This window comes from Corvus kubaryi, unplaced genomic scaffold (genome assembly GCF_017639235.1).
Source record: "Corvus kubaryi isolate FWS band 111438036 unplaced genomic scaffold, C.kubaryi_AGA036_p1.0 66, whole genome shotgun sequence".
Lineage (NCBI taxonomy): Eukaryota > Metazoa > Chordata > Aves > Passeriformes > Corvidae > Corvus > Corvus kubaryi.
The window spans coordinates 25,703,011-25,718,192 of NW_024582054.1; the positions used below are offsets into that span (position 1 = coordinate 25,703,011).

General features: G+C 40.7%; 1 protein-coding gene and 1 long non-coding RNA gene across 5 annotated transcripts in view; one reads left to right on the forward strand and one right to left on the reverse strand.

The window, feature by feature from the left end:
- Nucleotides 1-9,727, reverse strand: part of LOC121673593 — a 74,755-nt gene extending 65,028 nt beyond the window's left edge. For all 4 annotated transcript variants that reach the window (XR_006019253.1, XR_006019250.1, XR_006019251.1 and 1 more), the window contains exon 1: nucleotides 9,212-9,727. This is a non-coding gene — a long non-coding RNA (uncharacterized LOC121673593). The remainder of the gene's footprint in view (nucleotides 1-9,211) is intronic.
- A 98-nt stretch (nucleotides 9,728-9,825) lies between these two features.
- Nucleotides 9,826-15,182, forward strand: part of PPP2R5C (protein phosphatase 2 regulatory subunit B'gamma) — a 79,103-nt gene continuing 73,746 nt past the window's right edge. Inside the window, exons 1-2 of the mRNA XM_042047003.1 lie at nucleotides 9,826-9,926; nucleotides 11,493-11,558. Of these exons, the coding sequence (XP_041902937.1) occupies nucleotides 9,900-9,926; nucleotides 11,493-11,558 (93 nt within the window). The 5' untranslated portion in view covers nucleotides 9,826-9,899. The remainder of the gene's footprint in view (nucleotides 9,927-11,492; nucleotides 11,559-15,182) is intronic.

Sequence of the window (15,182 nt, forward strand, 5' to 3'; positions counted from 1 at the left end):
TTCTGCAGCCAACAGCATGCACAGGAGTGCAAGGGGCAGCATTAGGTGATGAACTTCATTTTTTCAGGCCTAGCAATGCTGACCTAGACACAGCTAAGCAGCCTGGAAAAGCACCATCAGAGCTTGAACATTCCTGTGCGTGACTAGCGAGCCTCTGCATCCCTTAACTAATGTATACTTAATACATTTTACTTTTTAGTTGCTCAGCTTTTGGTCACTTTCCTCTCATTCTGGCTTCAAGGCCACAACTTATGCATATAGCTAATTTAGCATGAGTTAAATAACACTATATATGAAGCATACTGTTTGGGAAGTACATAGCAAAACCAGATCTTTCTGTGAAAAGGACATTTCCCTACTAATATTTCATATACAGTGCTATAATACTTCAGCCTTGAATTAAAACTTCTGGTTGGTTCCATAATACAAGTAAAATAAAATAAAAATCTTAAAAGATTAGGTATTAGTTAATCTAGTTTCTGACATTCTAGATAAATATTAAAATGCCTTGACATATTTAGCAGAACTAAAATACAAATCCAAGTTGGTAGAGCCAGAAAATAATCTAATTAACTTGGGGTGATGAGTAGGATTTTTATATAAATGTATGTAAAGAAACCTTTATTTATATATCTTACATATCTTATCTCATTTCTGTACACACTTTATTTACCTTATTACCATTATCCTCTTTATATATATGAAAGGAGCTTTAAATGTAAAGGGCCATGGGAATTATGAACAGGCACTTACGAATCTGCTTCTTTTCTCTGCTAACAACAGGGATTTTTTCATTTCAATTTATATTAAAAAGCAGAGAGCTTTAGTTCAAATGCCTGCTAATTCTTTCTTTGAAACAAAAGTAAAGGAGTACATAAAGAAATTAGAAATGGGCATTTAGTCTATAAATGAGAGAACACACAACAAGCAAAGGGCTGCCCATAAAATTACTTTGGTAGCCCCAGTGAAAGGAAGAGAAGAACAGCTTTCACAATTGGTTCTTGAATCATCTTGTTACATGGATATGGAATATTTCTCTGAACAGCCAGGAAATGTATGAACCAAGAGTCTTCAGATAAAGTTGAAATGAAATATGTGAGAATAGCAATAAAAAAATAAAAGCAGAGAACATACAGCATGCTGGATACCAGACTTGGTTTGGGAAATCAAACTCTTCCAGGAGAAGAGTTCTGATTAATCAGCTGTGCTCACATCAATACATGCCATTTTCACAGACAGCAAAAAACTGTGAACAGCAAAAAAGGAGCATAAAGTTAAAACAAAAATGAACCTCTGTGAAGGGAATGCATCAAGTATAAAGATTATGTGGCATGGTTCTGTGAAATGCATGCAGGCAAAAAATCTGCGTCAAAGACCCAATACTTCTAATCAACTTCCTGGTGTTCAAAAGAAATTCTAGCATACCTAAGAAATGATGATAAAATGTAAATACAACTCATATCTACACAAAATTTTTGAACTAAATAATGAACACAAGATGCAAGCAAATTTAATGTTGGGACAAAGTCTGCACAGGCATGCCAGATAGTCAGTACACAGCATGATATAAATACAGATGGAAGAGAAATCTGCAGTTAAGTTTGTCTAACACTTCCTATTGTAAGATCCTGGTTTGAAATGCTTATAAGCTTGGCCAATGTTTAATTGTTCTGTCTAAATTCTTTCAGAGTATGATTTTTTTAAACCTTTAGTAAAAATGGAGCTGACACCTACTAAAACATGACTAAGCAAAAACATTCCAGTTTGACAAAGTCAATTAATTCTTAATAACTCTTAGAATTATGAATTTAGAATTATTGATTCCTCAGTACAAGACAGACATGGATCTCCTAGAGCGGGTCCAGCTCAAGGGCAACAAAGGTGATTAAGGGACTGGAGTGTCTCTCTTATGAGGAAAGGGCTGAGGTAGCTGGGCCTGGGAAAAGACAGCTGAGAGGGGGCCTCATCAATGTCTACATGTATCGGAATGGAGGCAGCAAGAGGATGCAGCCAGGCTCTTCTCGGTGGTGCTGAGCAATAGGACAAGAGGCAACTGGCAGAAACTGATGCCCAGGAAGTTCCACCTGAACATGAGGAAGAATTCTTTACTGTGCAGTGACCGTGCATTGGAACAGATTGTCCAGAGAAGCTGTGGAGTCTCTCTCACTGGAGATACCAGAGAACCATCTGGATGCAGCTCTCTGCAATGTGCTCTAGGATGACCCTGCTTGAGCAGGGAGGTTGGACAAGATGACCCATTGTGGTCCCTTCCAACCCAACCCATTCTATGATTCTGTGACTCAGGATTTTTACCAGCCAGTAGTATCTCCAGCTGAATTAGAGGCCAAAGCTTCCATCATAACACATAGGAGATTTTGAGTGCACCTGCACTATTAATTTGAATTACTGCCTGTTTTGTTCCAAGGTCCTCTTCATTACCATTCACTCTGTGCACGTTTGATTATTCCTGGAATACTCTCTGAATCAAAATAACAAGGCTTCCTCTGAGAAAAATTCTAGAAGCCATTCAGTGACTAGATAGCTCTAGGAAATCATTTGAGTACAAAATCTCTCTAGACTTGGTCCAATCCTCCAACATCATCTTTGCAAGCCTTTTGCCTGGCATGACCCCATAACATGTCTCCCTGATAACATGGTAGAGTAGCAGATAAGTAGTGTGCCGCAAGCATTTCTCCTTTTATCTTGGGCAAACAAAAAAGCGTTTTGTTATTAAAGAACCTTTCAAAATTGTTCAGATGTCTCATATGCAAAGATAGACTTTAAAAGGCCAAGAGGGAATCGGTCTGGCAGAGGCCTCTAGACTATCACAGCTTTCGAAGATAGGGAACCCTGACTGCAGGAATCACCCTGACCACCAAAACAGATCTGTTAAGGCTGCATGACGCTGAGGGGTTCCGGTGTAGACCCAGGCAACGATATTTAAACCCAAATTTTATCCTTCTTAAAGTACACAGTAAGAACTGGCCGGATCCCAGGATGCGAGCACAGCAGAGAAGCGATATCTGTGCGGCGCACGCAGAGAGGCTGTGTAAGGCCTGCAGAACTCTGTAAGATCCCCGCAGAGCCTGCTCGGTGCAGCGGCAGGCAGCCTGCCCTAGGGGGAGCAAGCCAAAAGCTCCGCTGGTGGAAGCCATTCCTCGCATTCTGACAAGGAGGCACGTACTGCTCCTGAAAATCAGAAATCCAGCGTATGCACCATCTCAGAAGATGGACACTTCTGACCATACGCAGACACGGACCCTCATGAGTCCACAAACTCATGGTACTTGCAGGGTTAAGTCCTGAGTATGCCTTCTGAGTATGTCTTTCAACTCTTCCCACACTGAGATAAAAATACACAGCTATATTAGCTATGACAAATCCTAAAAAAGGCAGGAAAAAAGTATGAAGTGTTGAAGGAGAAAACCTTGTATGGCATCAATAGGAGGTACAATTAATTGGATCTCTTCATTCATTCTATAAATACCAACTTAAATATGATAAAAAATGAAAATGTAGGAGTTTTAGCTGCAGTCACCTTTATGTTGCTAGTCTCACTCATCTGATACAAAATTAATCTTTCCTTTGATATCGTGTGGGAAGAAGGAATGCTAGTACATGTATGGGAGCATTGTACTTACTGCAGCAAAAACCTGGAATGAACAAGACTGCTAAAAATTGCACCAAAACACACCATAAAATTCTCAATTTGGACATGAAAAAGAGATGAACTATCAAAAATAAATATGTCTGTCCTACCTCCTAAATGCTAGACATGGACAATAAATTTTAAACAGATTATTATATCATATTTTCAAGTAACTCTTAACTCAATATAAAGACAAAAAATAAACCCACAAAAATAGTGGAAATATGAAAGCAGACATCCTAATTTATATATGTCACAGACATATATAAAAACTTCTTTGAGGGTTTTTTCCTGAAAAGATTCAACTACATGACACACAGCAAAGTCTTGCTTTTAACATCTTTTTATTTGCTTCACTGAGGCAGAAGAACATCAAGCGGTTTGTACAAAGTGTTTTAATGTTACTATTTTTGTAATTCCCATCTCTCTGGAATTTGGATATCAGCACACAAATGCAGGCACTCCTCATAGGAATTGGCATTCTGGATAAGACAAATGGTTCATCCGGCTTAATAGCCTGTCTGTTACTTTGATCATCATCCGAATTCCCCCATATAGGTCATTTTAATACTTAATAACCACTGTGGTAACTGTGGCCACAAGCAGATAAAAATGCTTTAACTATCATTAGGTATTACTAGATTTTTTGTGATATATTATTTGTCCAGAATATTTCTGAATCTCTGTATAGTTGCCTGTCATGGTTTAATCCCAGTAGGCAGCTCAGCATCACACAGCTGCTTGCTCACTTACCCCCAGTGGTGAATCAAAAGGGTAAAAGTGGGAAACTTTATAGGTTGAGAAAAACACAGTTTAATAATAATTAAATACACAAAGAAGAAGAGAAGATTAAAAAAATCCCAAAACAATTGCTCACCACCAGCCAACTGATGCCCAGCCAGTCCCCAAGTAGTGCCAGTCCCAGCCAACCTCTGCACACCTCCATCCAGTTTTACTGCTGAGCAAGACATCATACAGTATGGAATATCCCATGGGTCAGCTGGGGTCACTGTCCCAGTTGTGTCCCCTCCTAGCCTCTTGTGTACTCCCAGCCTCCTCACTGGTGGACTGGTGTGAGGAGGAGAAAAGTCCTTGAGGTTGTGTAATCACTGCTCAGCATTAATAGAAACATCCTTATATTATTAGTACTGTTTCCATCACAAATCCAAAGCACATCTCGGCCCATAGAAGCTACTATGAAGAAATGTAGCTTTATCCCAGTTAAAACCAGTACAATGCCTTAATAACATTCTGCACGAGTCTTCCATTCTCATTATTTATGTTTTTCATGTTCATTTTAAAATTAAGTTGGCCCAAACAGAAATCCAGAATCCACACGTTAATTAATATGGACAATGGCTACTGACAACATCTAACGCCAGGCGCGTTACCAGCCATATGTGACAACATTTCCAAGTGATCCAGCAGCTTTGTTTAAATTCTGGCCTGGGCACCTAAACCTGGCCCACTTTGTCAGAGCTGTATTTGTATCCAGCCATGTCTCCTTCAAACATGATTTATTAATTTAACTTCTTAGGTGGACCTCAGGCTTACATTGCAGGTTCACTATTCTCTCTGGCCCTGGTCTCCTGGATGAACCTTAACCCTATAAGTAGTCTTCTGTCCAGCCTTGCCTCCTTGGCTCTAATCTGTGTCATAGGAAGTCTTGTCCCCACTCTGGTCTTTGGCCCTTTCTCCTGTCACTTCTCAGGGGATTTTTTGGGTGGATCCCTGAATTCTTGCTTTGGCTTGTCTCAGACTGGTACTATCACCATCCTGACCCCACTGGGTCAATGCCCTGGTAAGAGAGGCCTGCCTTTGCTGCAGCCATGCTCTGCTCCCAGCTCTTTCTCTCTCATGGAGCATCTCCTGCTGCTCCCTGATACAAGACAAGCAAGCTGACTTCTGGTTTTGCCAATAAGCCTCTGGGAGCTTACTGAAAAGAGTGTTAACAGGAGTTTCACTACTTACCTGAAGGAAAGAGAGTCCTGAATTTTTTTTAAAAGGGAAAAATCTCCTAGCAAGCATTTCCTATAATGCCATAATTGCTTAAATAACTGAAAATATTATTCACTACATTCAAAGGAAGCCTTATCAATTTTTTTTAAACTCAGAGGCAAGGAAGAGAGTGAAAAGGATTTAGAGCAGACAAAACTTAAAGAAATCTGTATTTCAATGTAATAGTTCCACAGTCACTGAAAATTCTTAAAGCTAAGATTCAGATAGCATAATTAATCATACATGAACATTTTTTCATTTTTTACTAGTCCAAATTTTACAAAAATACAGAGTAATATTAAAGATAGAAGGCATCCTATACTGACACTATTACACATACATATGATTAATTATGATTCTGAATGTGCATCTCTGGTTCAGTGTTAAGTGATGCCAATAATTGCCATTTGTAACTATGTGGTCACACATCGGGCTAAAATATCATGTTGTTTACATGCATGAAGTTCCAAGTTTGACCTGTTACTAATTACCTCAAAAGAGTCTGACTTTTTTACAGCTGTGAATAAATTGTTTTGCAACTTTTACAACGCTGCAGATTGTGACAGCAGGGTATCCAACACTAATGGATTTTAAAATAATTGAGGAGAATTAAAGCCTTACAATTTAGATTGAGAACAGCACAAGAATTATTTAATGTGATTCAGGGTAAGCAGAATGAATCCACACTTGTAGACAAAGTTCCCGAAAGATGTTCAAGCTCTTTTGTGAAGTTGAGTATACTGGTTTTGCAGCTTTTGATGTTAGATTGCAAAGAAGCAGAATCTATTGCAGGTGCTGATTATGTAGTTTGTTCCCTCAGTTCCTTCATACATAATCTGGCAGTTTCACTGTTCTTGCCAGGAAAGTTACCTGAAGTAGTATTTTGGCCTGTACAAGCATGAGAAACAATGTTTCTATTTCAACCATTTATTCTAGCCTCTTTACTGCCATTGGTGCTTCAGGTTTCATTTCCCTCTTTACAGCTGACACAATGTGCCAGACAACAAAAATCGGCATCAGTCAATGAAGAGATGTTTTGAGAAACAGCCTGACAATGTTTGACAATTATGTACAATGGTGACAGTTCACTGGCTGCTAAAACCTTGTCCACAAGTTGCATAGTTTCAGCTGAGCCAAATTAACAGCTTCCTGGCAAAAGGTCTCATTGTCTCCTGTTGCCACTGCTCAGTTAGTTTTCTGCCATTTTAACAAGCTGAACTGGCATACCACCCAATTAAACCAGAGAGAGTGCATGGGAAGCAATAAAGTCATATAACTGGGGATGGAAGATGTTATCCCTATCGCAGTGACAGTTATCTGTTCAGTAAACTCAGGCCAGAGCATGACTGCTCAACCACTGTAAAAGGATTAAAAAACAAGCAACAAAAACAAATTAAAAGCAATCAAACAGAAGAGAATATCCAATACAGCTGGAAAGAACTAACTGTGTAAATACTCCCCTTTCACACAGGACACTTGGCCCAGTTTCAAGCTATTAAATATTATCCAGGTGTTTTACACAATACTTGACATTATTTGGTGATTTAACTCTTGCAAATTTAGAGAACTTGATCAGTACAGTAAAAAATGCAAATTGCAGACTACGCTACATACATTAGTTTTTGACATTTTAATTATAGAGATAACCTAATCAGTGTGAATGTTCTAGTTTTTGAAAACACCTAGTTTGCATAAAATGTTCAGAAGTTAATGCAAATATTAATATAGTCATACTCATGCTCAAATTACATCACCTTATTTACATAGTTATTCCTACTCTGTAGCAGAATAATTAGGCCCAAAGTGACATACTGTTGTAGTAAAAGTAAGATTTCATCATGTAAGTCACTTATCTTAGTCTCATGTTTTATGAGGACACTAGAGCATACAGATGGAACTATTTTTCTTGTAAACCTCCTCCACCCACTGATTATTTCATATAATAGAGCAGGCCCTGAAAAACACAATTGCTTTCTGTTACTGGTGAATTAGACTCTGCAGAAAAGTGAGGTGAGGGGGAGTCAAGTTTTCACAAGGGTTTCTACATCTGTGGTCACAAAGAAAACCTCATAAATGTTAACTGAGTCAGTGCCATCTTTTAAACCTGTATCCAGTTCAACATATTGATTCAAGGTTTCCCAACTAACTGCAAAATAAGGACAGAATTTTTGCTGCTCCTATTCAGAAGTACTTGGGTAAGAACGAAACTGACAGAATTTTTCCATTATTTGGAAAAACTATGAGCACTAGCAGCACAAAAGAGGCCAAGAGCCAATGAGAAACTCATTAAGCGGCTTAAACTGATCTAAATCTAGGCTGCTGAGGTCACATCCCGCCCCCGCCACATATTTCCACCCCCTTCCTTCAGCCAATGCTAGTGTTTTCAGAAGCAGGTGGTGGTGTGCCAGTTCAAGGCAAAAAAACCCCAAAACAACAAACTCCAAACCAAAATCAAACCAATAAATCACTTTGGGAGGACAATTTTCAACCTGATAAATTCTACAAACAGGTTTAAGCTTCACAGTACCAGCATCAGTGCAGGGGAGGGAGACAGGAGCACAATAGCTGGGAATTAAGAGTGCTTTAAGCTTCTACAAAACTGAAACTTAACAAAGAAGTGGAAGCTCTTGAGTTTATCCTTAGCTATACAAACCCTTTCACATACTGATCGAACTCCGGACTACACATGGAGGTAGATTTCTTTCCTTTGCTGTCTCTTAGTATGTCCAAAATCCATGTTATTCATTTATTAGTAGCAACTCATTCATGATCAGCTCTCAGCAGAAGCACAATAGTGGTAACTGCACCTCAAGCTCTCAAACCAGAGAAGATGAGAGAAAGGATAAGAGACAGACATAATTTGTTTCCTAGCACTTAAGAAATAGGAAGGGAAGGGGGCTGAAGTAAGAGGAATAGCTCTCCACAGTCAGTATATTTCTTTGCAGTGCCTGGAAAAGGTAAAGTTTCTTTGTCCTTTTCACCACAGCAAAAGTAGTGTTCAAATATAATGGATACAAGCATCTAACATTAGATAGTATCCCATCAGACACAAATGTTTATTAGAATCCCATTTCATAAAAACGAGAGCATACCTGCTTGCTCATGCTAGATTTGATACTCACAGGCTAGGTAAGGAATGAGGTAAATTTCACTTTTATGCTGTATTTATTAAGTTGTAATTTTTCTAACCTTTAGCAGTACAACACAATTAGAATTTAACAAGTATGTCCAATCTAAATTTAAACTCCTTTATGTCTTGATGCTATTATGAGTGCTAATGTCCGCTGCACTTTTTCCTCAGCTAACAGTAATTTGTGGCTTAATCTGACCATGTGAGAAATTCAGTTCGTAAATTTTCCAGATGGAGTATTTGCAGATTTCTTCTTTTGTCTAAAATTGTCCTAATTTTTGCATTCTGGTTTTGGGAGATTAAAAAGCAATTTGTTTGGAAAATATTATCTCTGGTACTGGTGGGCATAATGAAAACGTACACAACTGCACTCAGGCTTTTAAAGGCAACCAAGATATCGTTACAAAACCAGGCTGCAACTTCGCAAAGCTCACCTTCCTCATCCACATACCGCAAGCGCATATTGAAGACCTCAAAATGATGATGGACACACTGGATTTCTACGAGAGGGCCAGCGAACTTCAGGCATGCCCTACATTGCTTTATCTCTTTTTTTTTTTTTTTCTTTCCCTTAAGGTTTCCGCTCCCCAATGACGGGCGCCCGGACGCCCACAGCCGGAGCCCGCGCCCCTCGCTTAAGAGCGGCTGAGGGAGAGGGTACAGGGACTCCTCGCCTCCCACGGGCTGCCACCGGCTGAGAAAGAGCCTGCCGGAGGCTCGGGGCCCTGAGGACACCTCAGCCCTCCCCGCTACCCCCGCTCAGCCTACAGGGTCATCCTGAGGCGTGGCCGGAGCCTCAGAGGAGCGGGGAGGCGCCGGGTGAGCCCCAGGCCCATCTGAAGACCCCCAACCCCGCCGGGAGAGCGCCGGACTTGCCAGGAGAGCCCCGGAGCCGACGGAGGAGCCGCTGAGGGGCGGGGGCGCCGCCAGCCCCGCCCGCGCGGTGACGCGCCGCGAGCCTTGGCCCACGTGACGCGCAGCCAATGGGCGGGCAGGGTCCGCTCCCCGCGGGCGGGGGAGGAAGGGGGGGCGCCGAGGCCGCCGCGGAGCGGGGGAGCGGCAGCGCGGGGCGGGCGCGGCGCGGAGCGAAGCGGGGCCGGCGGGGGCTGCGCCTCCGCGGCCATGCCGAATAAAAACAAGAAGGAGAAAGTGAGTCGGGAGGATCGGGGGAGGCCGAGCCCCGCGGGGCGGCCGTAGGGTGCAGGCCCCGCGGGGAGGAGGGGCCTGGGGTGGGGGGCGGCAGCGGCGAGCGCAGCCCGGCGCCCATTCCCCGGCGCTGGGAGAGCCGCGCGAGGAGCAGCCCCGGGTGAGGGGTAGCTCCCTCCCTCACTGCTGTGTGCCGGCCTCCGCCTTTCCGCGGGTGCCGGGGATGGGGCAGCTCCCGGCGGGGCCTAGTCCGGGGGTGCCGAGGCGGGGTCCTGGTATCGTCTCGCCGGCGGCCGTCGGAGGGAGGGAGCTGGTGGAGGACGGCCGTGGGTTTGGCGTGCGGGGGAGTGCTGGAGGGAGGGGATGGAAAACGTGTCCTCAGCCGGGGCTGGCTGAGGCGGAGCGGGGAGGAGGGGGTCTTGCTCAGGGCTGGCCTGGGGATGTTGGGGAGAGGGAAGGGGTAATTTCTACGGCAAGGTGGGGGGGGGTCCGTCTCCACGGCTACTTGCCCGGGCCCCGTCCTGGAAGTTTCGCTGCTGCGTAGCTCTGGCTGCAGTGGGAGTTGCGCTTGGGGGATCTCCCTAAGTATTCAAGGAGCACTAATCGCTCCTCGGAGTCTTTCAGCTCCTTTTCCTGACAATAGGAATGAACCTAGCTTTGGCCCCGCTTTGCCTCAGGCTCCAGGGAGTGATTTGTCTGGTGGCTACGAAAGGGGCTTGCACAAGTAATGATCGCAGAAAACTTGTAAATCCGGCAGGAAGTTAGCTGGATTGCACTTTATTTTGTGTGATAGGTAATTAGCCATATGAGTGGAAGTCAGAGACAGTGAAGTGTGCTGTCTGCCTCAACCAGCTGCTGTCCCCCTCGACTGCTTCTGTTTGGCTTTTAGTTTGTCAACGTCATTTTAAAATTAGATGTAGGGAGGTGGGGTGTTGTGGTTTGTGGGGGTTGTTTGCTTTAACATTTTCCCAATATCCTTGGCACTTTTGATGTTAAAAACATTGAAACTTTTCGTCACTTTTTTGAGAGTAACAAATCTCAGAAATGGGTGAAGGATTCAAGATAAGTGCAATTCTGTGAGGGAGAAAATTGAGTTGTCGGCCTACTTCTAATACGAAACTTTTTAGCCCCTAGAACAGGCAGAATAATAAAGTGTAAAACGTGTACTATACTGGTGCTAGTTTCAAAGCCAGCCTAAATATAAGTATTTCTGAACCAAAAAACCAAAAACAGCAAGGTAGTAAAACTAAGTAATTTCTTAGACATAGTTCAGATCACTTGCATTCTTTGTCCCTGCCTGCATATGTATGTGAAAGCTTATCTTTATAGGTGAATTTTGAGGCATAAATAAAATTCCAAAGTCTTTCTACAGATAAAAAATGTTTAAAGTGGCCTTGTACAGACTGATAGGTCAATATTATCATCTTCCAGTAAGATAGTATCATTTTTATTCTGTCAGTTTTATTACTTTTAGCGAGTGTCTAAAAAAGCCTGATTCCTTGGCTTGAAAATCTATCTAGATCTCTGTTTTTAAAAAAAAACCTGAGACTGCAAACTTTTTTTTTTAAGGAACCTGCAAAATCAGTAAAGAGTGGAAAAAGTGGCAAAGATGGACAAGATAACCAAGAACATGAGGTAAATATTACTAAAAAACATAGTATTTTTCATATTAATTTGTAATAACTTCTAAAAACTGTTTTAAGTTTTTCTACATTGTAATTTTGACATGACAGGTAGTTTTGAAGGAAAATGGTTGTGGAACTACTGTCCTGGTATTTGACAAGATAAGAGACAATGGTTTTTAAGGAAGTCAGTTTTATTTAGAGTAAATAGATGTTTCCTTGCTACAGTTTTAAATACTCATCTATTCCCTTTTTTGGTTATGAGATGTACATCTGTCTTATTTTCTAGTCTTACTGTGAGTTTCTGGGCTTCTCTTGTTGCTCATTGTCGTTTTTAGCATTCTCTGTTATTCCCAGAGGTCTCTTTTCTCAAACTGTCAATGCTGGCATGTCAGTTAAGTGTCAGTAGCCTGGTTTATTTTCAGGAGACCTTAGGCTTAATCAAAGGCTGCCAGCTGTTGTGTTTTGTGGTTTCTTTTTGTAGGTATAAGTGTGCCATTTTTGACTAATTATTCTGTTGATTTTTTCCTTTTGCATTTCTCTCTGGTTTGCCCACCAGCAAGGCACAGCAACTTGAAAGGGGTCGATTAAATAATTACTCACTCCCTTTCCCAAATTAATCCAGAAATTCAAAATTAGTAGTTTTGTTTCATTTGGAAATCCACTGTTTAGGTGGATTTCCTGAAATTTCCTTTAAAATGTTCATAGTAGCTTGAATGTAAAATGGTACACGGCAAAGTTATGTATTTCAGCCTCTAAACAACACATCTTGATACTGAAAGATAATGTTTTAGAACAAAATACTCATCCAGCTTTACCGTCTTTCCTGCTCTGAAATGACTGTTAGGGATAGGTGGGTTGGACTATTTATTATGTGCACTGCAATGAGTTCTTATTTGTCTGTTGTGCAGAGAGATTCACGCTACTGTCATAAATGAAGAAGATCATTAAAACTTGTAAATTACATGTAAAAGTATTTTGGCAAATTTCCGTAAGAGTGATTGAGTTTTGGTGGAGGGAGCCTAGCTACTAGAAGGGATCTTAGCTATTAGGGGAGCTTGTAGAATGAAATGGGAAATGTCAGTGTAGATGTTTATAGTGGTGTAAATAGGTGTACTTCATTGTGATGTGTTCTGTCTTTATATTGCTATGATAGTAAAAAGAGTGTCACTTGGCCATAATTTTAACTCCTGTGCAGTTGTAAGGCTTGTCATTATCACCATCTTTGCCGAACATTTGTTGAATACTTATTTTCTCAAGCTTCTGAATGACAAGTTGCTGAGACCAAGACTTACTTTCTTATCCCTCTTGGTACTTCAGGATCGAGTGTAAAGCTCCCCTAGATAGTAGGTGAAGAGCTTTGTATGCTAGCCAAAAATGTGTATGTGGGTTTCTTTGTCATTTCTTTCTGTGTTTGTAGATCTAGATTTTTGGGTTTTGAACTTGAAATGTGAGAGACATGAGTCTCAATTGAAGAATATGTTTTACTGTTCATTCACTGTTTCTTTTGTCCATCCAGGTAGAATTTCCAATGAAAAATACTGTTCACTTGTCTATGATACTTGATCATGTGTGAGCAGGGGCAGAATGGGAAAGGAACTGGGAATGGGACTGGCACATATAGTACAGTTGTCGTTCCCAGGGGGCATTATTTAGTCTCTGTATAATTTTGAACACCTCCGTGCTTGACTCATTATCTTAATTAGTAGACTAATTGCACACAAACAGTAATGTAGACTTTGCATTCTAACGTGGCTGGCTGTAATCATGCTGTATGTTAGCTGGTGCTTATAGGAGCAGAAAGGAGGCTGTTTATTAACATAGCAAAGATTGGTAAATACAGAAATATTCTGGAGCACACTGTTAATACATTTCTAGGTTTCCTTTCTCTTCAGAAATGGTTGTCATCTTATGTCCTACATGTGTTTTAACATGGCTTTTTAAAAATCTTCTTCTAGACTATGAGTAGGTTTGGAAATATGCTGGTTCATTCGGCTGTTTGTTTCTCAAAATGCATTTAATGCATATGCATTTAATGCAAATTAATTTAATGCAAATGGCAGATTGTAAAGACTAGAAACTGTCTGCTATTCAAAGAACAGGGACAACACAAGCAGCAGCATCCCACAAATACTTTATTTATAGACACTTTTATAGCACTTAACAAATTCGTGATGCCTTGAACTTCTATAGATAAAAAAGTACAACAGATCTTAATATTTACAAAAATGAGCACGTGTTTTTCCTGTCTTGCAGTCAGGGAAATGAGGTTTCAGTTGATGGAAGCTGTACAGCAAGTTTGAAAAGGGATTGAAATGATTCCTGGTATACCAGGTCCAGAATGCCCATGCTAAAAGAGGGTGAAAATTACTTAAGCTGATGGTTCTTGCATTAACTGTGCTTGGTTACTCAATGTAATACTAAAAAAGCCTTGCTACACGTGAAGTACCATGGACCTCTCTTCTTATTTGCTGTGTGGTCAGCTGCTGATCCTCAAGGAGAGAGAATCAGAAACAGTAAATGTGTATGTATGGTCTTCCATCCTGGTATACTTTTCTTTAAGCCAGTATGTGGTTTAGAAAGTTGTTTAACTGGAAGTTGTATAGAATTGTTTAAAAATATTAATTATGAAATTGACATTTTTATGTTGGGGTTTTTTAATGTATATTTTTTATTTAGATATTTTTTCCCCCAAAACCCTGCTTAATGACCCCTAGGTGGGAGGAGTCCTATTACTTTGATTGTCCTTCTCTTGTTTCCATCTACTGTTCTCCTTTCTGTGACAGAGGTACCAGAAATGCAGAGTCTGTATGAGGTAAGGGTACCTTATCCTTCTGTACCCACTGCCATTACTCCAGTTTCCAGTTGTGCATGTTGTTCATTTATGAACAAAAGCTAATATGATTAAGCTTCTATTTAAGCTTAGTTTGTAACCTGTTAGTAAATGTTAATGAATTAGACTAAATAATTGTCAGAACAGTTGAATCTTTTCCTTGAGGTATAACCTCTTATTTCAGCAGTTAGTCTAGCATATTAGTGTCGTCAGGTTGTAAACAAAGACGTAATCTGTTGTGTATTGGTTTTCCTCTCTATGGGAGTAATGTCTCTACTCTTGTAAATTCTTGGGGCCTTTGTTTAACAGTACCCAAAAACTATACTTGCACCAAAAACTAATAATGAAAATTAAATCCCTTGGATGTGGTGATTGGCTATTCCAACATGTGGTAACTTGTGGACATATACCCTGTGATCTAACTGGCTTTTGAAGAAGTTATTTGTCTCCTGGATAAGCTTTGTTGAAGAGTTCTGTTTTGTCACAGGGATGTAGAGGTCTCCTTTTGAGTTAAGGCAGTAGTAATTTATGGACAGGCTAATTTTTTTAGAAAAGGTGACTTGGTAATAGTTAATGACTGTTGGAAAACATGACCTTTTTCTATCTCTAGAAAAACCTAACCTAAAATAATTCAAGTGCAGTACTTTAGCAGTGGTTTTCAAATACTACCACAGGGGAAGGAAGTTAAAATTTTAACCCTATATGTGCTTTATTTCTGACTTTTTTTGTCTGTGGGAGAGTACGTGCTAAAACTTGCTCTTTTCACCAGTCACTGTAACAGTCCAGGACAGTTAATTCACTACT